Consider the following 26180-nt stretch of genomic DNA (forward strand, 5'->3'; position numbering starts at 1 on the left):
GCTGATGCTGATATTCACTCAGCATATTAAAAAGTAACATTTCTATCAGTATGATTTTTTTAAACAAAATGTGCAAATTATAATTATGTATGAGCATATGTGTCTATGTTTGTATCTACATATGCACCTGTACAAATGAACATGTTTGTATCACATGATCACTCAGTTTTGCACAGTTCATTATCTAAAAGTGATGTTTCTGTACATCTAAGTGATCCTTCTGTATGTCTCTTGCAGTGTCTCAGATATTCTATGAATTGCCACCTCATCTGAACGTGGATATTTAAAAATATGCGGCTTTTCTACAGTGTTTGACAATGTATTGCCAAAACAGCTTCACATACGGGCAAGTTACATGAAGACTTAGTGTTTAACCTCAGAAAAAAAAAAAAAAATTAATGGAAACGCCCAGAAAGAAATAAGCCGTAGGATCTAAAGCTCCCCAGAGGTCTCCAGGATTTTTGTCCATCTGGGTCTGACAGTAACCGCCTGGGTGCGCACGGGCGAGTAAGGGGCACAGCCTTTTGAGGCACCTTTGCATCCCACCCGCACGCCCTCGTTCTCTCGGCGGGGCAGTGGGTGCTGGTACTCGCGGGGAGCGCCGGGCAAGGCCGGCCCGGGGAGGCACCGCCGCCTCCCCTCGCCGCGAGAGGGGCCGGCACGGCCTCGGCAGCGGCAGCGGCAACGGCAACGGCCTCGGCAACGGCGCGTTCCTCCGGCAACGGCAGCGGCAACGGCCTCGGCAACGGCGCGTTCCTCCGGCAACGGGTCCCGGCGGCGAGGGGCGGCGGGCGCAGGTGGGGACCAGCGGGAGGGGTGCTGAGGGGACACTGCTCCACAGGAAAGGTGCTGAGGGTCAGGGGCTGGGCATGCCCCACACTGCCCCACGGGAGCGGTGCTGAGGGGGGTGACCCGCCGGACACCCCAGGGGCGGGAGCCGCAGGCAGCGAGCGCAGGGGCGTTCGGTGAGGTGAGAGCCCGAGTGTGGGCCCGGAGTGAGGGCTGGCCTTGAGTGACCTGTGCCCCTGAGCCTCCCCCTCTGTGCTGGGGAGCGAGGAAGTGAGAAATAGCAGCTGCGAGCTTTACTCTGTCTTTCGTGTGTGTTCAGTTTTCTGCTGTGGAAGGATTTGCTTTCTGTGCACCAAATTTATGAATTCAGTGGTGCCTAAGCATTTGCAAGTTGTGAATTCTTGTGGGAGATTTCAGTTGCCTTAGCTGTGTTACACCTCTGCTGTGACTGGTCCAGTCCAGTAATCCCACTGTAGTGGGAACAACCTGGGATGCCAGCAATGTTTAGGTTACTGATTCACAGAACACCAAAATCTGTTAACATATACTGCTTTGTTATACAGCATTAAATCAAAATGTCATCATCATCATCACAACCATCCTCATCTTTACCTGTACATGACTCTACTGCTCCTTCACTGGACTTTGATCTTCAGGAAAAGTTTGTTCTTCTTCACACTATTGAGGCAAGTTCATTCTGTTCCTGTTAGGCTTGATTTTTTTTAATTGTATTTACTTTGTTAACAAGGTTAAAAATATACTTCCTGGTTATAGATGTGATGTAGGTGATATTTCAAAAAATGGCTAAGTGACAGTGGTGGACATAGCAAGAGTATACTGAAACTATGACAAAATTCTTATTTGTTCCTTTCTGCTTACACAGATTGGCTATGATAAATGAAGCATTATGTTTAATCTTCCAAGGTGCTGTTTTCACTGGAAGTAATTAAATTCAAGGACTTGGTTTTGGTTGTATATCCAGGAAAAAGCTACAAAGAGTTGCAGTGTGTTACACAAGTTGAGGTCTGCCAGGAAATCTAATCCTGTTATAAAACAAGACACACACACACATATACATGTATAAAATAAAAAACCTTGGATGTTTGAGTGTATTCATTTGCCTTAAGACAACAATTAGGAACAGAGCAGTCTGCATTCTGATTCTGTGAGGAAGTCGTTATTTAAGATGGGAACTTCCAAAATTTGTTACTCATTTTCTCAATTATGTGAAGGAGAATATGGATGTAAGAACAAAAACTCTTAGTCTGATAAATCCTTTTGATGGAGATGCACGTGGCACAGGCTGAGAGCAGAAGAAATGGGTCCTGGTGTGTGGAGAAGGCAACACAATCCACTTCTGAAAAAATAATGAGTAGTCAGTGGAGCATTGAGTGGAGTAAACAGATAACTTTGTGCTTGGTGAAGGCATCAAGCATGCTGGAATGCTAGGGTAGAGGCAGGAGAGGTGTTTGGAGAAGGGTTGAGGGTGAATGACAGGCTGCTGGTGCCTGATAAGGAAGTGGGGGAATGGGATGCATTTAGGTAGTAGGTCTGGTATGGCTCTGGGCTTGCCATGGCACAGGCAGCATCATTTTCCTGAGCAGCCAGGCCTGGTGAGAAGCTTTTCCAAACTGGGAAAAGAGGAAAGCCATTGCTGCCTCGAAATTGGAAGAAGTCTGCTGTGAAAAACAGCAACATTGGAATCTGAGCAGGTCTTGGCCTTCACCTTCACTGGAGGTAGTCTGTTTGCCTTTGCTTTGTAGATTAGGTGTGTTCTGTGAGCAAACTGAGGGTACATCCTGTGATATCACAGGCTTTTATCCTTGTTGAAAGTCCTAAATTATTCTTTGACCTTTAAACTTTCGCTTAAAGGATTCTCCTGAGGACCTGACTTGTTTTATGTTGATATCCTTGAATTAGCAATATCAGTGACCTTACTGTGAGTGAAACTAAATGTTACATAATTATGAATGCTATTTCAGGGAAAAACATGTGTGCCACCTGGAGAAACAGGAAAACTGTGTTCACTGCTTCAGCCACATATAAAGGATTGTCACAGAACTACAAAAGCCATCCAAGATGAAAAATATTTTACTGATATGAGCAAAGAGTCTGACAGTCTAGAACACCAAGTAAGAAAATATGTAAGGCATAAACATAGAATCAATGGAAATGGATGTTTCTTACACAGGTCTGAAAGAAACATTTAGTCATATTATCTTCCTTAATGGACGCATTGGGGAGAGATTTTTTTGTTATGTCCTGTGCACTAAGAAAGTTCCTAAAAATTTGGAAGGAGTTTGTTGAACTATGTTTGTTAAAACAGGAAGTGAATCTGAGTGAATTCCTGTATAACAGTAGACATGTGGAACTCACATGTGGAACTCACACAGAAACCTGACAGAGTGAAGAATGTAGATTTCTTAAAATTAAATGTGTTTTATCATTGCTGACTTTCTTAACTCTTTTTCAGAACCTAACAAAGATGGGTGTTTATTCTGAACTTTATTTTTTAATTTTGAAGATAATCTTCATTTTCAGGTTTTCATAGACAATGCTAGTTGTCTTACAAGCATGAGGCTTTCTGTTGATCATTCAACAAAAAGATAAAAAGTTCATAAAGAATGAACTGTGGGGAAGACTATTTCTTGAGAATGGAAAGATGCTATGAGTAATTTAGGTTTCCAGTCACTTCTTAATTCTGGGAAGTCTTCTGAGTATTTTTGCTGATAAATCAGTGTCAGGTCACAAAACCATTCCTGTTTATATATTTTTTTTTTCTGATAAATCTGATTCAGTGTAGTCAGGAGAGGTTAGGACTTCTACGGAATACAGTATTTATAAGTTTGCTGTGCATGCAAAGGTGGAAACCTGGATGTGGAATTGAGGTCCATGGACTGACTTCACAGATAGGCATGGGATCAAGATTACGGAACATTATCAGGGATTACATGCAGGCCAGGATAAGATGAAGGAGTTGTAGTAAAATTTTGATGCCAGAGTTTCCAACTTGAGTTTGTGGGTTTATCTTCTTATTAGTGAAATTAAAAGGTTTGGGATTTACAGTCTAAAAGCCACACAACTCTACTTTTTTAAAATAGAAAGTTATGTTCAAACACACACAATTGGACATTTTAAAATAATGAGTTTAGCTGACAATATCATGGACACATAAATTCTACAAAGAGTTAATGTAAATTGATTTTTGTGATCTTCCAGCTTATGCTTTCTGATTCAATTTTCAAATTCTCCTAACTAACTGAGGCTCCTAGAAGGCTTTAGCTCTTAATATTAGTCTTTGAAATACTGTGAATTCTACAAATGCTTTTATCATTTAACTACATGCTTAAATAACACTTATCTACAGTATTTAGAGCCCTCCTAGATAAAATAAAAAATAAATAGGTGTATGGAATAACCCTGGTTTGTTTCTTCAGCTACAAATCCTATGTACAAAATAAATTGAATCTTTAGGGTTTAAACCACCAACTAAGTAGCTTGTGAGTATGTGAGCTTTTATATTCATATGTACCAGGTAGCAAATTTGAAAATGTAGCACATTGTATGTAACCAATTTAAGACCATTGAAAAATTTTAAATCAGTTATAATCAGAAGAAATTTTTAATGTTTCCTGTGTTGCAGTTAAACAGTAAAAACATTAACACTTGGATGCAGAAGCTAAGTGAAAATGAAATTCAGAATGCTGTAAGTAAATTAAAATTTGATTCTCTTTGTTCTATGCTGTACATCTGAAATTGGCTACCTTATAGGGCATACAATTTTCAGTAAGAGTGGAAAAGTGGGAGTATTTGTGATTTACCATCACAAAATTGAATCTTAGTTTTACATCTGAAATGTTCATCAATGCGCATTACTGAGGCTTTGTTGTACACGTACATTAAAATAATTTCTTTGTTGTTTTTTTTTTTCCCCATTAAGAATCTCAGGAAAAAAATACTTGAAAAGGAGAAACAGATTGAAGAACTTTCATCCATGCTTCAGTGTGAAAAAGTGAGTGACCCGTTCCGTTGGAATGAATGTTTTCTTCCAATGTACTTGATTTTTAATTAAAAATTTTAAACTTTGAGTGAAACAATTATTTCAAAGACCTATGAAAAAAGTAAAATCCTGAAAGATGTTTCATACAGAATTATCTTAAAACCACCAAAACTATATTCAAACCAACTACGGATACAGTTATCCTTAGCACTAATATCATAAGGTACAGGGAGGGGCACACATCCAGACTAATGGCTTTTGACTTCTGATTTACTGATTTTCAATAGTTCTGGAATAAAAGTATTTATATGGCATAATATGGAGTAAGCTAAACAGATACTGTTCACAGTTAGTTTCCATGGCTCTTTGAGGAAAGGTAGTACAGGCAGCAGAGCTAATATCATCAAAGGCTGACAAGGGTGGCAAGAGATCATTCATTCTTTGCACCAAAAGAAGGGGCTCAGTGCAAATACCAACACTGGAAGGAAAGAACTGTTCTGTATAAGAGCGTAGTGTAAAAGTCTGAAAGCTATTTTACTGGTAGTTTGGCAGTGTGTGTTACAGATTGAATAGCTCCAGTGCTCTCTGTGTGTATGTAATGCAGCCTGGTTCAGTGTTAGTGAGGGACCAAATAGGCTCAGTTAAACCTTTAAGGGGGCAGCGGTGTACTTTATTATTTGTAACTCCTTGGGGTGTTTTAAGAGCTATGGGTCTTCTTTAAGAATTTTTTTTGCTTAACCAAGTGAACACATCACTTGGCTGCGGGATAAACTTTACCAGCTTGTCATAATAGAGAAGCCTGTGGGGACCATTGTCATGTCCTTGTCTTTATCTTCAAGTGAAGGAGCACATTTTCATGGAAACATCTTTTTGCTTGAGAATAGAAATGCTGTACAGAAAAGCCTATAAAGATTCTGAAGACCCCAATGCCAGCAGACTTCAATGTTGATGGGATCTATGTGGCCTACCATGCCCTGACTAGAGACCTACCTTATGTTGAACAATTTAGGGTGTCCAGCATCTGAAATGATAAATGATTTGCTATACTATCCCCTTGTTCCTTCTTACATTAATTTCAATAAATGGCATTTTCATCAATACTTGACAGAATCTGCCTTTCTTACTGTTATCTATAATGAACACTTCCACTGGTACGTTGTTTTAGTCTCTTTTAGTCTATACTGATAATACAATAATTTTCTACCTTATTACTTCTTACTTAGAATGAGCCAAAGGAATGATATTGAAAGATATTTCGTAGAATCATCTGACCCGAGTCCTGGTGACATGAGTTTCCTCTTCCCTTATGATTTATGTACCCCTCAAAATTAGAGTTTGAATTAAATGTATCAATACTTCTAATAGTAGATGCTGGTCTTTGGAATTTAATGAAGGTCAGTTCAGGTCTAATTAGTCAGAGCACAGCTGATCAGTGTGGCTTAATGTTAGTCATCCTGCTAGCTGGATGCCTTTGCTCAACCTGGATTTCTGAGTTCATGCTTCCAGGCCTTATTCCTACTTCTTAAACCCAGATTAAATATGATGCAATAATTATACATAAATAGTTTCAACTTGGTGATTTCTATTTAACATTAATACGATTTGTAGCAGGTTAGTGCTTGTGAATATACTTGTAGAGCACGTTTTTTTCTTTTCCAGGTTTTGAGGACTTTCAAAAGTCAGTTAGAAACTACAGCATAGTAAAAAAAATAAAGAGAGCATCATACAGTATAGTCCAATAGATTTGTGTTTGTCTTTCTTAGATCAACGTACAGAAAGGAAACCAACTGTCAAGATCAGTAAAGGAAGTACAAGCTCACCTGCAGTGTGAGATTGAAAGAAAAGAAGCAGAAAATGATGAATTAAAAGTGAAAATACAGGTCAAAATGTTTTTATTTGTGTTTCAGTTTATTGGAAAAAAAAATAGCAAAACCTTACTGTGGCCTGTTTTGAAATCAAATTCTTGGTAAAAGAAAAATCCAAAACAACTAAAATCATAAGTATTTATATTTTGCAAGGTCTGCCGGACCACACTATTTTAATTGCAAGGTTGTTTTTTTGGTTTTTTTCTTCTTTTCTCAACTTGTGCCCACTTGGACAGTTCCAGTGAAGCAAAGTGAAACATGCATAGAAGCTAGAAGTGCACTCACTTAACTGCACTGTCTAGAAGACAGTCTCCATATGGTCAAGAGAAAGAGATAGGCAAGTCCATATGGTGCCTTTCTGTTCTAAGAGAACGGTGACAGCCACACCCTGTTTCTTCTTATTGTCTGTGAAACAATCAATAAGTCTCTTTATACTGACTGAAAGTGAAACATTTAAGACTAATGCCTAATCTCACTTCGTTTGAGGTAGGTAGAGGTAGGTTAAATTATTTCCATTTTCTGTTCTAAAAAGCACAAGTTAAATTTGGGTGCTTGTTTCAGTTACTGGCTCTAGAAAAAGGCAAGGAGGAGGTCATGTGTGAGAGGCTGGAGCTGTATGTGGCCTCAGAATACAGTATATGAAACTTGTCAAGAGCGTAGGCATGAATGAGCAAACATTGGCTAAAAAGAATGTATTTCTAATTTCCAAACGTTTTAACTAACATATATCCCCTGCTAATCGTATCATTTGAGGTTGTCACCCAGCCTAGATCAAGGCAATTTTAAATCACGTGTCTATGTCTGCATCCCTCACGTTTTCTTCTAAATAAAAATTGTTTTCTTATTCTACCTAGTACAATTATGGAATTCCAACAACATTTTCATTAGATAAAATAACTTGATATACAGCTGTATTTTCATTCAATCTCTATTTAAAAGTTTTGTTCGCTTTCAGAAATTGCTGGAGGATTTTGTTAATATTTAGACAAAAGCTTGCAAAAGCTTAGCATTGCTCTTATGAAATTAGTTCTCAATTTGAATTTACTTCAGCCACTGACTAGTGCCCAAAGCACTTTTTCTTAGTGTGATTCTGACCTCCTGTGGTTATGATAGGGGATAGCAGCTGTTTACTTACACCAATAGTTAAAGAAATCCATACGTAGACTGAGATCTTCTATTTGCTGTGTTTATTGAAGGTGTTTATCCACCACCTCAAGTCACATTTTTGTTTATTAGATGCTCTGTAAGCTTTTATATAGAAAAACTACCATTTACATAGGGTTTTGTTTCATTGTTTCATTTTTTGAAGTAGCACTTTTGCTTTTTGGTGAATCCCAGTACCCAAGACCATCTTTCACTTGGAAAACCACATACATTTTGCTTTGATTGTGTAAAAGTTTTGGGGCCATTAGCCAGACTTGTACTGAGAGATATCCCCTCATGCATAATATGCATATTTTATAGCAACTGGCAATGAGTATCTTGAATAAGGCTGGCATATTCACATAGTCAGTAGCCAAGTAGTAGGTCTTTATTCATGTAGTACATAATGTAGTGTCAGACCTAGGCTAAAAAGAAGGAAACAAATGTATTAATCATTCCTACAGTAAGAATATTTATCACTGAACTGAGTAATTCATTTACACTGCTGCTACCTACTTTGCTGGAGTTCAGTGGAAGAATAGTAAGAGGTATGAACAGGATTTACACTTGTCTTTATGAAACTAATTGTCTATTGGTAGCTTGGTCATTTTTGATAGGAGAATCTGAGACTCTCCTTGAATCAGAGTCTGGTATTGCTTTTAATGAACATCACCATGTAGTGTTTTAATGTCTGTTGTTGTTTTCCATTCATATTTATGTGGTATATAAATGAAAAATACAAAAGCCATGAAGTTAGAGAGATTGGCTTCCTGCATGAAACGGGATCAGTATACTGTCTTCATCAGAGTGACATAAACATCTAGTTAGTCAGAAATAATGACAGTAATAGAAAAGACAATATAATGGCCGTTGTAGAACCCAGTTCCCATCTTGACTGCTTTGCACACGTTTCATAATATTATTAAATGCATTAAAATGCATTTCTGCTTCATTGTTTATAAAAAATATTTTATTCACTAAACAAGTCTGTGTCATTAATAAAGTGGGGCCATTTTATGCATGGAAAAAATTCAGAGATCTTGCAAGGCAATAGTATATTGTCATCTAATCGCAGACCATATTGTAATACCTATACTAAAGAAAAGACTCCAGCCTTTCCTAGCTTCCTGACTTTAAAAAACACAAATCCAAGATATTAAATTTCATATTAAAATTTCATATACAGTCATACAGCCTATCTCCAGACCTGGTAGTCAGAGCACATACTCTAATACATCAGTGCATATCGCTGGTAGCATCATTGAGGTGATATTCTTTACAGAAATAGTCTGATGAAACCATTTTATTTTCCTCATAAACTGGTTTAACATCCATACCATGCCTTCTAAATTGAAATTCTGCATTCATTTCCAAGAGCACACAGAGGTGGTTAGATTGCTGTCTTTTCCCCTACTCCTGCCTGCTACTGCACCTTCTCAGTCTCTTCTCTTCATCTTTGTAATGACTTTCTCTCTGTATTTTTCTTGTACTTATCTCAGCTAGCTCCTTGCATCAACCACAAGATTTGAGACACCAAGATAATACGGAAACAGATTATAAATGTAACAGCTATTCCTGATTATTTTATAGAACAAAATTATCTGTAAGGTTTAGCATTTGAAGAGTTGATTTTAATTATGCTGCAGACTCTAGAAAATAAAATAGCAGAGTGGAAACGTCAAATTGGTGAATACAAGTGCCAGAAGTTAGCCTTAAAGGAAACAAATGAGCAAAAGAAGATTGCTCTGGAAAAAGCAACAAGGTCCCAGAAACAAAGAGTTCAACGCTTTGAAGAAGCTGTGAAAAATGTAACCTCTAAAATAAGAGAACATGTGAGTGACTATGCTGTGAGAAATGTTGTGTTGTATTGTTTGAAACTGAACAATGGAAATACTTTAACCTGTGGAAAATAGAAACATTTGTTTGATTAGGCTGTGCTTCTACGTCTTTTGTTTTGTTGCTCATTTGTTAAGGAAAAGGTTGTTGTAGGTGTCATGAAAACTGTTACTATTAACTGCCTTTGTTTTATTAAAATTTAGTGATTGTCTTGAGGTTGTACATTTCAAACTGTAGGAAGTAAGAGGAGTCTCACCAGCTTTTGGTTAAACCTCTCCTGGTCTTCCTGTTAGTCCTCTATGAATAAGCACTGACTAACTCAGAAATACAATGTACTAACTGAGAATCCATGATTGTAGTTTGAAGTCTTAATTTTCTTTATTTATTAATATGTGATGTCTCATGGTTACTTAGCTTTCTGTTTCTAGGCTGCTTGTTCTGAACCTTTTCAAAAGCCAAGTATAAAACTTCTTCTTTAATCCAAATTGTTCCATGGAATCTTGCTCTGCCTATCAATAGTTTGTAATTGTTCAAAAAGGCCAGATGCACCATAACTGTGCTTACTGCCCTATCTGGATTTCCTAATAAGAATATGTTTTCATACAATTAGATGCGTTATAATAATTTCAGATATGTCAGTATTAAGGATATACTTTTCCACTCAGTGTTCCAGGAGATGATTAATAATGGTTTTTATATTCTTAGATCTTTGTGAGAAGGCAGTACTGGCTCTTTAACTAAAATTAGCGGTACAGAGGGACAGCAACTAATTCCTGAACTTCTAATGTTTTGAAGTCACACTTGTTTTCTTCCTCATTGAATTTCAAGATAGCATGTGTTGGTTAATTATCCATATTCATTTAAGGGATTTTACCTAATGTTTCATTTCTTACCTAGCTAGTATTTTTCATTCTTAAAATATTTTGGCACAGTTTTATTTGTGTATTAATTGATGTAATTTGTATGTAGTTGAGATGCATCAAAGACAATTTTTTTGGTAAGAAAAGGTTGTCATCTTAAATTTTGAAATGTTGTATTCTACAGTTGATATACAATACCAGTGTTAACTATGTCTCTGCTTTGAAAGTAAGTCTGTACTTAGACTGATTTTTACAAAGTGTGGGTAATTTTGTTGATTTTATTTTGAGATGAGAGAAAATTTATATTCCTTTGTACGAGGGAGATCCAATAAAACCTTTTTACATTAAATTGCTCTTGTGTTTAGAAAAATTTGTAGAATTAAATGGCATTCTTCAGTAGCATTCTTATGTTACATAATTTATAATTTCTACATTCTCTAGGAAGTCAAACTGTGTGAGATATTGTCAGCCTCTGATGTCTGGAAAAAGCAGCATGATAGAATAGTTGAAGAAAAGACAATGTTAGAAGTTCAAATAGAAGATCTTCAGAAGTAAGTTGGACTGTTGATCTTTTTTGTTTACTTATGTAGTCACAGGGTGTTGATATTTAGTAGTGCAGTACTCATTGTTGACAATGTAAATGAGTTTATTTATATTTTGAAATTCTGAGCAGAATTTAGAGTTGGAAATAAGAACAAATTTAAGATTTTTAGCCTTGTCTCTGCTGCATTTCACTTCCTTTAAAGCTTTATTCCCCTTTACCAGTAAGGAACATATTCTTTTCCCTGCATAGTTCTGATTAGCCTGAACTTGCTGGCAGCTACTATGTGGCCTCCACATAACCGCTTATTTAATAACTGATTCCACAGCTTGAGTGTTAACCCTTCTGTTTACAGAATAGAAGAAGGTTCTTTGTCTTCTAGTTCCTACTTCAGACTACTGATGGCAAAATTATTTCAGTTCCACTAATGTCTCACCTCACTAGAGGATAGAGAAGGTTCCTCTCAGATGCCCATTTGAACAGTTCACTCATGTAAGGAAAAGCAGAACAAAATTATCCAACCTTATTCAAACTACACAGTCAAATCTTAATATACATGAAGGGTATGCCATTTTTTTGGCAGACAGTGACAAATATCCTTTTACTGTTCCTGTTGGTAGAAATATGGACTATAACTTAAATCAGCAAAAGAAACTTTTAGATGCCTTTATTCTAGGTCTGAGACAGTATTTATTTCACAAAGAACTTGATTCATGCTCAAGTATTTAACAGGTGAAATTAAACTGGCTTGAATATTTCGATTTCGTTCCAGAAAATCTGACATTTCTGAAAATATTTGCAGCAGATTTTAAAATTTAACCAAAGTGCAGGTAGACAAGATCACTCCAGAAATCTGTCTAGCCCGCTGTTGGTCCGGTGGGTACAAGAAGGCATCTAAGAAAGGACAAATATCATTCTGCTTCCAGCTGGTTTTTGCTGGTTTTGTTTCAGTTGGAAATACAAGTCTTTGCTTGAAATGTGCCATTCTAACAAGACTTGTTCTACTAAGCAGTGTGTGACCACTAAACAGCAAAACAAATTTTGTTAACTTTATTAACAATAAAAAGCAAAAAGTGAGGCATAGCATAATTTTTTGCTTTTAATAATGGAAAGTGACATTCCTAAAGTAGCTAGGGAATGTTCTTAGTAGGACCTTACATGATATACCCTATAAATTCAATATAATTACATTTTGTACAGTGTGCATGTGCATAGTTCTCTTGGAAGTATGATTTGGTGTTCTGTAATTGAGCTAAGACCCCTTCCTTGGAGTAGAAACTCTCCTCTTTCAGACAGTTTATTTCAGTAGATAATTGTTTCTTTGGATGCTTAAATGCATTCCCCCTTTTATTTTTATACATATATATACATATAAACAATGAAGGAGAATAGGAGAATGTGTTAAGGTTCAATTTAATTTTCATAGTGAGAGTTTTGAAAGCACTGTGTATTATAGAGAACTTCTTGCCTGTCTAACAAGTCAGATCACAGGCCTTGTGGAAGGCATGAAAAGAAGGGAGGAATGGAGAAGAAACTCGGAGGAGGAAATTCTTGGAAGGCTAAATTCAGTTAACTCTGAAAATGAAAAGATTTACCTTGAAAACAAAAAATTAAAGGTGAGATTATAAATCATTGTTGAATGGCTCTACATTTCTCATACATTAATGAAGTAACCACATTAATTCTCTTTGGACCTTCTGTCTAGACACATTCTAGAAACCTCTAGAATGAAGTTTGCCATCCATTTATAATAGTAAGGGTAAATGAGACATTGAAAATTTTTCAGTGGAAATTTATGGCAAAACTAGGAACAAGGTTTTCTGATGATATATCTGCTTAATCAGGATGCTGTTTATTTTACTGTCAGTAACTGCACAATTGCTTAAGTAGAAACTGGTTTTTTATGTTTGTTAAACTTTCAAATTAAAGAACTGAGTTTATCTTAATTATTAATTTCAATTTTTGAAGAGTTTACAGGTTTTGTATTGTATTTGTCATCCAATATAAATGTTCTCCTGAGCTGATGAATGAACTATGGACTATCATTTTTGTTTGACAAGAAAAATACTTATGTCACTCTTCCTAGTGCCTGCAGGTCACTTGCTGTTAATATCATATTCTAGAATGTGTTCTTTAAGTAACACTTAAAATTTTTGTATTTTCTATTTTTGATCAAGGCTTCCCTTGCTACATTAGAGAACAGTACAGTTTCTGTTGAATATGAGTTGCTACATCTGCAAGAAAAAGCAAAGCTGCAGGAAAACCTCGTACAACAGCGTAAAAATGAGGTGACTTACCATGTTTGAAATCTTCAAGTATGTTTTCTTAAATTTGTAAGCAGTTTTGAGGAAATGATAAAGGTTTTGCTTGTACTAAACCCATTTTGTTGTCATAGGGATTGTAAAATTTTTGTAATACTGAGTATGAAAGAAGGAAGTGCTATTACAAACTATATCAAAGAACAGTCTCCATACTGTCACAAGTACACATAGTCTGTACTGAATCGTGTGAAGCCCACTTGGAGCTCATTGAAGCCAACACTTTCAACCTTGCTTCAACAAGATTTGCTTCCTAAAAAGCAGGCTAGTGACCCAATAAACTACATATTTAAAAAATAAAGTTTGAGTCTGGTGTCTTCAGTGGATATACCGACGATATTTCACCTCTACTTGACCGTATTTTATTTTGTGTTCCTAAGAGCATATCTGTATCCAAGAAAGTTCAAGAAATTCAAGTTCATTCAAGAAATATAAATTAGGGTTAGGGTTAGGGTTATGAGTATAGGGTTATATGAGTTTTTTATTTCACTAGGTAAATCCACATTGAAAATACTAGTGAAACAAATAAACCAAACTTAAAATGGGCTTTTTATAATTGTTTTTTGTGTTTGGCTCCATTCACACAGAAATTTTTGCTTCAAATATGTATATATTTCTGCTATGGTATAGACAAAATTTCACTGACATTCTTGACTTAATTATTTTTTAAATCATTGTCAAGAGAAAAGAAAGACATGATACAGAATCTAAGTGAGCCCTGTCTGTGGGATGCATAATCACAATTAAATTTGTTGCCAGTGGTAGATGGTAGATGTAGTTTCAGGTAACAGCCAGCCTCAAGCAGTGAGTGGAGTGAAATTCCCTAGCTCAGAGCTGTAGTGACTTCAGATGGGAAGTGTCAGTGATAGTTGTTATGTGGGGAGAGAGGTGTGAGCCCGGCTGGCTGTTTCTATAGCACAACTGCAGCTCATTCTCCATTGTTGATAACACACTACTGATATGACAGTGCTCTTTACCTGGTAACCCTTCTATACTTGCTGTGACAAGTAGGATAATGAAAATAAATAACTTCAAATAATGACACACTTTGAGACTACTTAGAAATCATAGGTTTTCCTTTATGCTTCATATTAGTGATTCTATATTTTCTGTATTTAAATGAAGGACCTCGCAAATGTATGTAAAAAAAATGTTGTCCTAGGTACAAAAAAGACAAATTGCAGTAGAAGAATTGAAATCCAGATATGAAGTGGTCTTAAATGAAAACAAAAAAATAACAGAAAACAAACGCTTAGAAGAAAATAAGGTAAGTTTTGCAGTAATAAAGAATGTTTCCAAACAATTCCGTAGGATACTGATCTTTTCTACATTTTTGTGATGTTATTAAAAGTCACAAGGTACTGTCTCTTGGTTTTAAATTTCTGAGTTTTACTAACTGCTATCTAAAGCTGGTGGGTTTTGGAAACTACACAATTGCAAACAAGTGAGGAATGATTCCTAGCGCAATGACCAAGTAGTTGGGCTGCTATTTTAGAATTCCAAAATTCTTTTATTACTTTCAAAAATGTGATTTTATTGTTGATGATTTTGAAAGGAGCTTTTTGACAGAACAGCTGTGAAAGTTGTGTATGGAAGCAAACCTACTGTAACTGCTGGGGGTTTTTTTAACTAACAGTTAAAATTGAGAATCCATACAGAGATGAGTTATAAGTTTTTCAGCAGATGGAGCTGAACACTGGAACACAGCACTTTCTTAAGAATCAGAAAAGAACTTGTATCTTTGTCAGTATTTTATAAAATAGGTGATATGCAACTTGTGTAGAATTTTAGCTTTATTACCTAAATGAAAATCCATTAAGTATTACAATTAATTTATGGTTTTACACTTACATTTTTCTCCTGTGATGCTACTATGCAGGTGAGGGACAAAACGGAGGCTGAGTTAAAGGAGTTACAACATGTTTGTGACTTGCTGAAAGCAGCTGAGGAAAACCAGCAAAGGCTTATGTCCTGGGAAAGGATCCTTGCACAGAAATGCAAAACCCTTAGGGAGCTGGAGGTTCAGGTGGTTAGAACATGCTGATTTCTAAAGATAAATGAGAAAATTATGTGGAAAAAAGTCTTTGGGACATTTTTTCCTGTTGGCGTGACAGTGGTGAGGTTTCCTTTGTTACTTACTTCATAAATCAAAAACTTCTTCTGTGGAAATAGCACAATGCAAATAAAACTGTTGCCAACTGTATTTATGTGAATTCATTATGTGACAAGATTTGTTACTTTTAGAGTGAGTATATTCTTGATCTTTTTAAATACTTATGTCCTGAGATGTGTTGCAGAATTCTTCCCTGGAAATAAATGCAAGTCTAGATATTGTTTGTATCTAGTAGAATAATTTAATTCTACATTAGTGTTGGTTTTAATGGCTAATTTTTAAACCATAAAATATTTAATCAGGTAAATTATATTCTTGATGATGTATAAAATTTTAATTATTGCAGTGTTTTAGTTGATTAATTATTTTTAAAATATGCATTAATAGGATAATTTCTATTTTTGGCTGTATTGAACACTAATGCTTGTATTTTCTCTAAAGCCTGAATATGAATATCCCTTGGGTCTTTTTTCCTGTGACATCAATTTCAGTGGCAGGGTAAGTTTGGAGTTTTTTTTGTTATTGTCTTTTGTCTTTTTTAATGTGCTTTTGAGTTAGAAGAGCACAAATGATAAAGGTTTTTAAGTTAGTGGGGTGGGAAAGGGGCTTAATCATCCTCCTGTGTCCGTGAGAAAACTACAGCTGAAGCACAGTGAGTCTCTGTGCTCCTATAGACTATTTATGTTTATAAAAATCATAGCTCTTGATTTGTGATTCTTCCAGGAATGTTCATAAACTCTTACATCTATCATTGTTTGGCAAAGTACTTCATTAATTTTTATAAATTAATTTTGGGGTGCAAAATTTATGCCTTATATAAAATGATGTATGTAATTTCAATCTAACTACAAGTTTTCCTGAAAAAGTGTGAAAGAAGCACTTAAGTAGTGGTGGTGGAACAGTAGTTAAATTTCAGCATTAAGTCTTGGTGATGTCCTTTACCCTTGACTCTATAACCAGAATTAAGGAAAATTCATTTTGGAGCAATTGCTGCCTCTGCAGAAAACCTCTTCTTGGTTCAGCTGGACTAATTTCTGCTACTACCAGTCTGCTACCTGAACATCCTGTAATTCTTACAAGCAAAATTAGGCAGATTAGCTCAAAGTGCTGGATGGGACTGCTTGAGGTAGTCCAGTGAATGGTGGTGGTCAGCCCTTTAAATGACGGTGCCAGCAGGCTGTTGATGTGGCTGTTTACTGCCAACATGCTGTTGATGGGTGGTAGAAGGAGCAATAATCTCATTGCTATTGAGATTTAAAAGAATACATGTAAAAGTTTAGCACTCTGGATGCTGGACAGGAGAAGACTGTTTTCTTGCTTCCTTCAGCTTCTGCTGCTGATACATCTCTTTTCATGAACTCGATTGTCTTTTTTGATATTCATTTCCTTCTGAAATTCTTTGCCAGTGCTGCACTGTTCTTCTGTGATAACCATGTATGTATGCAGTGTTATTTTTATGCTTCCTGTGGCTGTAGTGTGAGGGAGCCTTTTTTTGCTGGGAGATAGGTAGACCTGACCAACTCCTAATACACAAAGCTTCGTGAGCAGCATATGGAGTTTTTTAGGACTTTGTTACATAGCAGGTTTTCAAAAGTGTTCACAGAAAATTTTAATCTCCTACTTTGGCTGTATTTTATTAATTTAAGATAGTCATACAAGGTACAGTAATACAAGATAATGTTTACTTGAATATAATATAACATTTGTCTGAATATAGAATATTTATCTGAAATTACAGATAAATTATTTGATGGATTTTAATAGGCAGGCTTACTTTACTCTAGTAAGATCCTGTATACAGATCTCTTCAACTAGAAACAAATTGTCATTTTCACAGGATAGTGTAACTTCTATGGGCTATCTCTTATTAGAAGAAGAGATCTGTAACATTCAGAAGAAATATGAAGATCTTCAAAGGTAACTTGAAAAATCTGACTGAAATTAATTTCTACACTTTTCTGCTGTAGTGAATTATAATGCATTAATCCATTTTTTGTAAAGGCAATTAGGAGAGATGGAATTTCAGAATGAAGGACTTGCTTGTCAGCTCAGAAAAGAAGATGAGACTCTTCTGTGCAGTAAATTGCAGCTTGAAGATAAAATTGCAGAATATAATGCATTAACCAGACAACTTGAATCTGCTTTGGAAGAAGGGAGGAAAATGGTATTGGTGATTTAATACATCTCTCAGTCTTGTTTGATACTTTCTATTTGAAAATAGCATTAAAAATGTGCTTGAGAAAAAATTATGGGACAAGACTATTTTGCATGTGGAGAGCAATACTAAAAAGTTACTGTGAATTTCTGCATGTTTTAAATATGGATTGAACAACCAATTCCTTTGTCAAGTTTGGATCCTATGGAAATTAATAACAAGTTTCAATCGACCAACCTTTTATTATCTTTTTTTTTTTTGACAAATCAAAAGTATTTAACAACCTAATATTAAGTCCCACACATGGCAAAAAGTTTCTGCACAAAAGCTTAATCTTACCTTTTATTTTCTTCATTATAGAAGCTCACAAGAAATTTGGTGTTGAAATCCCTTCTCTTTTTGGAGGAAGGGTTTTCATTCTTTCTATATTAAGCTGAATTTTGTAATTTGTAGAAATTATGCAAACAGTAAATCAAATTCAAGAGGAAATGTTGGAGTTTAGATTGTAGTGAATTATATTAGTTTAATCAGAAAAAATGTATGAAGTTGTAATTTCAGATTAATAATGTAGGAATAACCATCTGATTTTTTCAATACTGAGGATATTTCTTAGGTTTTGAAAAAACTAAAATTTTGGCTTAACTTGAAAATGAGCTAAAAAGTGTTCCACTCCCACTAGTATTACATTTTTTTCCAAGTGAAACAGCTTTCAAATTTGGCCAGAATATTTCTCAGGTTTGTTTAATTCTTGTGCATGGGAAATAAGTAAAGTATTAGATGAAAGAATAGGAAATAGAGCTATTAATATTAAGAGATAAGAAAATAATTTGATTTGGGCTTTAAGAGTAAAAATATATGTAATATAGATATCATTTATAAATATAAATCATATATATATATATACATAATTTTGCTCTCGTTATTATAGGTTGCTGAAGAACAGGAAAAAATATCATACAAAGAACAAGCCTTTCAGAGAAAACTGCTACTTCTTGAAGCTGAAGTGAGAAAGAAGCAAGAAGAAAAAAACCAACTCCTCTGCTTATTTCACCACGTGAGTAAATAATGGTATTTGTGATTTCAGAAATCACTTACCATGTCACCATTTACGCAAACAAGTTCCTATTACTGAAAACACACTACTAATACAGTTGATACACGCTTTTCAGAATAGTAAATTAATTCAGCTTGACAATATAATTTGTACATTGACATTTCCCATCAACCTAACAGATACCCAGTCTAGCTAAATTACTTGTATAATATTGAGTTTACAACACTTACTCAGGGCAGTTTTCCCTGCAAGACAAAAATAAAAAATATGTATGAAGTTGTCATTTCCCTCTCAGATCAGTTGTGTTCAATAAGCATATCTAGATTTGATTAGATGCAAAACAATTCCATAACGATGTAGTGATATCTTTTTTTTCCTGAGTTAATGACAATAATCTGAATTTACAATTATTATAAATTATTATAGGCCTTTTTTTGATTTTAAGTCTATCCAAACATGTTCAGTTTGGTCCTGCCTGAACATAAACAAAAACTTCAATCTTTTGAGGCCTTTTTTAGCACCTTTGCTTTTGTGGAGCCTCTGAAAACTTTTTGAGGTAAATAAGGCTATAAAAATTTGGTACTAGTTGTCTTAGATTATTATTATGATTGATTTATATTTTATTTCTAAGTTTCTTTGCATTTATCTTTTTTCATTAGAATGAAAAGCACCATGAAGTACATTTGAAAGAGCTGGAGAATAGCCTACAGAAGTCAGAGAACAAGAACCAGAGCATCCAGAATTATGTGCAGTTCTTGAAAGCTGCATATGTAACAATGTTTGGCTGAACTCTTTAATCTATTTTATCGTGAAGAAACTTATCAAGATTGGCCTCCCAGTCTTGTTGGAGATGAAGCTGTTGAGACTTTACACTATTTTGCCATTTTTGATGTTCTATTTTCAGTTCTAGAATGTTAATTCTTCCCTAGGAAAACATCTGTTGTGGGCAGGAGAAGGCAGGTCAGTCATTACTATATATCCTACTGGTCGGTCACATGTGGGAAATTGGGCTGATACTATTGCTTTAAACAATTATGTTATCCATGGCACAGCAGTGCAAAGCTGAGTGCATGACAGCAGTGGCAGGTGTGTATGTGTGGGGTATGCACACAAAATTGGTATGTGAATGTCCTGGGCTCTAAAATCTTACATGAGTCCTTTTAGTCCATGGTAAATGAGATGATCACAGATTATCCTTCAATTCAACGATATCCAACCTATTAAGACAGGCAAAAATTTAGATCATTAGGTTCCTTCCCTTTTTTCCCTGCTGTTTAGCACTAGTATAGTACACAGTGCTGCAATACATGGGAGAGTCACCACCAAAAGGCTGTCCCATCCAGCCACTTTCCTCTACATCTCATTATGCTCAGGAATATACTGTAGTAATATTTTATAAATAAGTAGGAAAATATTTTAGATACAGGTATAGTTTAAGCTCTGAATGTGCTGATATATTCTGGTGACACGGTTCCAGTAAGATATTTAAGTATTTGAGTTCAAGAGCTGCTGTTCAGTAAGATTGACTTATGCCTCAGGTAAAACACATAAAAATATTCAGCTGATGCAGGGCTGTTACAGTGGGGATACTGCAACGCGCGTATCAGACAACGAGGCCCGTGGAAAAGAAATACATATGGACCGATTCTTGGTAGATATTTTCAGAGTTGTTTATTTCTCCAGCCGCATGGCCGGGGCTCTGCCGAGGAACTGAGGCAATCACGGGACCCGAGGGTCCTTTGCCCGCGCAGGGAACACAAAAAAACCAATGGGAACGAGGCTGACCAGGGGCAGGGAAACCCCGTGTCTCCCCTCAGGGCCCCTCTCCCAGGGCTACACGGCAGGGGAGGGACCCCAACATTTCACTCATTTATTTTTAACAAAAAGAGATTTAAAACTTAACATTGAAAACAACTGGATAAACATGAGATAACAAGGACAGTTTCAAAACAAAACAAGCCACCCTCCTGAGTCTTTAAATGTCCAAACAGATTCTCTGGAACGTCTTAAGGCTGACAGAAGGGAGACAGGACTCTCTGAGCATGCTTTGTGGGGAAACTGAGGCAGGAGAGGGTTTCTTCAATTTGTACCTGTTGGAACTCTAAACAACAATAGTTAATTTCTTCCCTCCCCCTCTGCATCCCGCACTTGGCATTGGAGAGGGATTTTTGGTGAAACAATTGGCAAAGGCATGATTTTGTGAGGGAAACCATGGGTGAAAAACCAGATTGGGAATACACTGGCGATAATAGGATATAGGATAAAGGGGAAAGGTAGGATTAGGAAAGGCAGACTGTAGGGGGGGCTTATAATGGAGATATTGTCTAACATGACTACGATTTTTAGCATATATACTGCCTTTCACAGAAACACCATCAGGCCCAGTGTCCTCTACTGTTTGCAGGCCTTTCCTTCCTTGAATAATCCTGAACTCTACCTCTTCTCCATCTCCTAAACTTGGGATGCATTTTTCAGGGTTATTCTTTTTAATAGCAGTTCTATGAACGAATATGTCTTCCTGGTTGCGACATCTCATTATAAAACCATAATTTTGTTTAACATTATACCATTTTACTATTCTGAAAACCTTAGCTACAATGATTTTTTCCTTTTTCCGAGTGGCTGCTGTTTTCTGTCTCGCTGTGGTTTTGCATTCACTTTCCCTCGCTCCCATGTTGGAGCTGCCAGGGCTGCTGGGGCCATCAGGGTTGCTCGTGCCTGCGCGCTCTTCCCGGGGTCACATTCGGGGCCGCGTGGACTGGGCTGGGCCACGGTGCTCAGCTCCCTGTGCGCCATCTCCTCTGCTCTCAGCTGCGCTGCCGCTGCCTGGTGCCGCACCCATGTCTCGGCCGGGGCCCTGAGTGGCGGCCCCCCTGCGCCCTGCTCCAGTGCACATCTCAGCTAGGCGCGGCTCCGCTCCACAGCCATCGCCACTGGCCACCGCCCGCGCACTGCCCCTCTCGGTCGGGCGTTCACAGGGCTCGTTCCACCATGCGCTGCGCTGCGCCAGGCGGGCACCGCCAGGTCATGCTGCTCCCACCGCGCCTCACTCTGCTGACGACACTGCAGCTCGCGTCACTCTGCCCGTGTGAGAGATATGCCTCGCTGCTGCTTGCAGAGCGCTTGGCACACGTGGCTGCGGTCGCACGGACTCTGAGGCACGCTTCCCTTTGCAAGGACACAGCTGACATTGCTCAACGGTCTTGGTAATTAAATAGTATTCATGAAAATATTCTTGGATCGGCATATATTTTGACTCAGAAATTAACTGTGTCCAAACGGTCTTCCAAAAGTCTTTGGTAAGAATCAAGTCTCAAGAAACGTGGAAAAAGTTCTTAAACAGCCATGAAAGGAAATATTTCAGTTCCTTTTGAGCTTGAATTAAGCTAAAATTTACAAATCGTTGTTCAAGAATCTTTTCAAGTTTAAAATAAATGTCCACATGTGGCTCAGAGAGCCAAGAGTCTTTCCATGGTTCCTCCATAGTTTAGAGATGGAATAGCAAAAGGAAAACAAGAAGAGAAATCCAGAGTTTGCTCACAAATCAGTCGCTGTCCTTAGGGATCGGGGATCGTTCTGCCCACAATTCTCCACTGTTTGTTACAGTGGGGATACTGCAACACGCATATCAGACAATGAGGCCCATGGAAAAGAAATATATAGACTGATTCTTGACAGATGTTTCAGAGTGATGTTTATTTCTCCAGCCGCATGGCTGGAGCTCTGCCGAGGAACTGAGGCAATCACGGGACCCGAGGGTCCTTCTGCCCGCGCAGGGGAACACAAAACAACCAATGGGGAACGAGGCTGACCAGGGGCAGGGAAACCCCGTGTCTCCCCCCGAGGGCCCCTCTCCCAGGGCTACATGGCAGGGGGGAGAACCCCAACACAGGACTAGTACAAAAAACAATTCTGAATTTACTTGCAGTTCTAAATTCTAATTAATTTTGTAGATATATGCTGTAATATGTTTTTTGAAAAGTAGTACATTCAGTTAAATATGTGATTTTCAAGGTACACTTAAATAATATGTATTTTTTGACCAAAACCGTAAGTTAGTTCATGCATAGACAATACCCCTTCTATTTCATTGTTAGTTATTAGTAAGGTGTTGAATACTTTTATCTTTTGCAAATGCTTATCTATCCTAACCAATACTGACATGTGCTAATGATCTGCTTCTGTGCACTTTTAAAAAGTAAAATTATAATTTATTACACACACACAAATATTTGTATTAATTTCATTCTGATTATGCTACTTGTAAAATATCAAAACCTTTTTGAAAGTCATCATGGATGAAGGAAAGAGTTCAGAAATAAATTGTTTAATCCAGTCCATGGATGGTTTTCCAAAGCTGTACACTTTTCATTGGAACATGATACAAAGATGTACACTAACTTGATTTTGGCCTATATTTTGCTATCCAGGAAATTAGTTTTTGGGTTTTTTTCCTTTTTAGTTTGTTTTACTTCTTTTTATGGCTCTCAACTGTCTTTTTGTTTGTTTGGGTTTGGTTTTTTTTTTCATGGTAGAAATAGGGCTACTAGTCACAAAGATCATTTGCTTTTACTCAGTTCCTTTTTGAACTGGTGTTAGCTTACCATGTCTTTTGCATTAAAAAAAAAAATTAGGACAAGTTATTGTGGTTTATTTCTTTCTAATAAAGAAAATAATAAAACTTTTTCTAACTGCTGAAGGATCTAGCATTGACTTGAGATTGCTGCTTGTATTTTTAGTAACTCTGTAAAGTATAGCTAAATTAGTTCTTGCCTTGTTCATTTTACAGTATAGAAAGCTATGTGTTGTGCCACAAAGTTCTTGGATGCAGCTGTACTGATTTGACTGCATTTTGGTCTTCTACTATTTTTCTTTAAAGCAAATAATTTTTACTGTCTGCATCATGTAGCAAAGTGACAGTGTTACAGAAAGAAATAGACTAATTAAGCTTGCTTTTGGGTGAGTTGTCATCTCTAGACAATTTTAGAAGCCTTTGGTAAGGATGGTGTTGCCAGCATCTCACCTCTCAGCCCTTTTTCCAATGCTATTTTTATTTGGTATTTCCCCCCAAAAATGCTGAATATGCTGTTTTAGTTTTCCAATACAGTCAGATGAAATATATTACTGCTGTAAGTATAGACAGAAAAAGTATCAAACCTGCAGTTCCTGGTCCATATTGTGCTTGCTTTTGTGATTATACTTTCAGTCTGAATGTGTTCATTTGCAGGGCCCTTATCGAGCAGGAATGTTTCTCTTCTGCTGGGCAGAAAGTCCCTGGCTAGAAAAGCAGTAAAAGCCAGAGATTTTGTATAAAAGTTTGACAATGCTTTCAATGATGAGCTCACCCAGTAGAAAGAGAGTTTATCTGGTTAAGAATGGAGTAGAGAAAGAAAAAAAAAAAAAAAAGAAGGTGACCAGGAATAAATGAGCTGTTAGGGTAAGAACGAGTGTGCTCAAACCCCCTCATGAGCAATATGCTACCTGCTGGCCTGGCAGGCATCAGCTGGGCAGGAAGAGTCGGCCTCCGGGAAAGAGATCCCACTGTCGCTGGTAGCTTTCAAACCCACATTTTAAAATGTGGTTCAGAGATCACACCACATTTAAATCTGTAGGGTGCCCCTTGTCAGTGTGGGGTACACTGCTGCATGCATTTCATAGTGGGACAGGATTTCAGAGTTATAAGAAATGAAGTGATTTGAGGTTGACAGATTCACTTTCTAACCAGTACATTTCCATATTCAATTATAATTTCCTGTCTTTAATTATGTTAAATTGTAAGCATGTAGAGTCCTGAAACTGGCAGATCTTAAAGAGCTGACCTGGATTCCCTATTCCCTACTGCAATCCTATATGCTTTGTATTTGTTAATGTGTGAGAGCACAAAAATTAAACCAAACAGCGTAATTCTTAGGGCTACTTGGTACCTTACCCTTTTAATCCTGCCTGCCAAGTAGTTTATTAGTGGTTTAAGTTTGATAAAAGATCTTTTCCTGTTTCCTATCTATGTCACAAAAGCTGCTATAAATTCTTCTTACTTTCTGCTAAGAGCAGAGGTACTCAATAATTTTGTACCAGGCACAGGCCTCCAAAAGGGATATCTTTATAGAAGATAAAACAATCACTGAGCTCCATATGGATGAGTACTCAGTGGAGTGTGATAGGTTACTAGCACAGCAATCCCTTTGAGAAGTTCTCAAAAGGAAGTCCTTGTCTATTTAACTGTGAATGAAATCAACATATGGGTATCTGGGAAAGTTTAGGGAGAGACTGAAGTTCAAAATGTCTTCTGCTAGAAACGTGTCCAGTATTCTTATTCAGAAAAGAGCCAGGTTAGACATTTTTGTGACAAAATCACTTTGTTGGTGATATTCCTACAGGAGAAGTGACCTGGTTTCCTCCACTGATGAGCTGTTTAGCAGTGTAACATCTGTGTGCAGCTCTTTCTGCTCTGGGGGGCCTACAGCTGGCCAGCACAAACAGGGATCAAAGCAGGGCCCTATAGGAATGGGTTGTGCAGCGTGTGAATTAGACACAATGATTTCATACAGATTTTTTTTTTTTTCTTTTTCAGTGGAAGTTTCCTGTGGATCACTTTAAGGCTGACATAGCTCAAACATGTTTCTTAAGGCCAGAAAAGTGAGACCCCTGTGTTGATGTCCACCGACTGGGAATTTAAGCAGTCAAAAACATGAAATTATTGCAATCACGCAAGTCATGCATTTGGGTTCAGAATATTTTCCTGTCTACTTCTGGCTGAACAGCAATCATACAGCAGCTGTCACTCAGTAGTAAAGCTTCCAAAAGTTGAATGTGGTGTGTTTTATATTGCCATCCATATCTATCTGCACCCTCCACTCAGGATTTCTGATATAATGCTGTTGGCTTGCAACCTTTGAATAAGACTGTTACAGCTCCTAAAAATCCAAAGGCAAATCATTCTAGCGATAAGTAAATCATCCCCCCTCAGAGAAGTCCTTTAAATCCTAGCCTTTAAAAAGCTAGGTTTATTTGGAATATTAATATAGTTTCCAGGAAATAACTGACTTTTTTTTTTGAGTGTTGGACAGAGCAGATCAAATACCTGATTAACATATTGTAATGCTTTCATGGCACATTAATCTACTTCATTGAAAAGCAATTGGGGAAAAGATTATTTTTTGTGTAGAGACTGCTGCAATTTTGCCTCCCTTTGCAGCAGAATAAACGTAGCATATTTTTGGCTGTAAAACTGTACCTTCCAATTTATCGACAGCATAAATATTTCATGTGCCACTCTGTCTTTCGGTAGTGCTACTAAAAATTGAAACCAGGTCTTACTGGTCCAGTTTTGCATGCTTTTCATCCAGTTCAATCTTTCAAGCAGATCTTTGATAACATCTAATTTCTAGAGCAGCTGTTTCACATCCAACAACCATCTTCCAATCTCCCATCAGCGTTTCAGGCATGCAGAGCCCTTGTTCATTATCATCGTGACCACATTCCTATTCTTAGCAAAGCTTCTCCTTT

At 37.0% G+C, this 26180-nt stretch overlaps 1 protein-coding gene across 7 annotated transcripts; it reads left to right on the top strand.

Moving 5' to 3' along the window:
• The first annotated feature begins 2 nt into the window (after positions 1-2).
• ODF2L (outer dense fiber of sperm tails 2 like) lies at positions 3-25483 on the top strand. 7 transcript variants are annotated; one of them, XR_004241855.1, is made up of 18 exons: positions 3-797; positions 1353-1475; positions 2772-2933; positions 4433-4495; positions 4730-4801; positions 6553-6669; positions 9444-9629; positions 10935-11044; positions 12515-12650; positions 13212-13322; positions 14515-14619; positions 15232-15378; positions 15907-15963; positions 17303-17382; positions 17467-17629; positions 18549-18674; positions 19334-19634; positions 25246-25483. XR_004241855.1 is itself a non-coding variant. In XM_032118401.1 (17 exons), the coding sequence occupies exons 2-17, from the start codon at positions 1365-1367 to the stop codon at positions 19460-19462; spliced, it is 1875 nt and encodes a 624-aa protein (XP_031974292.1). In that variant the 5' UTR covers positions 3-797; positions 1353-1364; the 3' UTR covers positions 19463-20289. The 7 variants fall into 7 exon arrangements, 6 of the variants coding, with proteins under 6 accessions (XP_031974292.1, XP_031974293.1, XP_031974297.1 ...); XM_032118401.1 differs by lacking the exon at positions 25246-25483 and having other exon boundaries at positions 19334-20289; XM_032118402.1 differs by lacking the exon at positions 25246-25483 and having other exon boundaries at positions 3-768; positions 19334-20289.
• Positions 25484-26180: the final 697 nt, after the last annotated feature.

The sequence above is a fragment of the Corvus moneduloides genome, chromosome 9, assembly GCF_009650955.1.
Source record: "Corvus moneduloides isolate bCorMon1 chromosome 9, bCorMon1.pri, whole genome shotgun sequence".
NCBI lineage: Eukaryota > Metazoa > Chordata > Aves > Passeriformes > Corvidae > Corvus > Corvus moneduloides.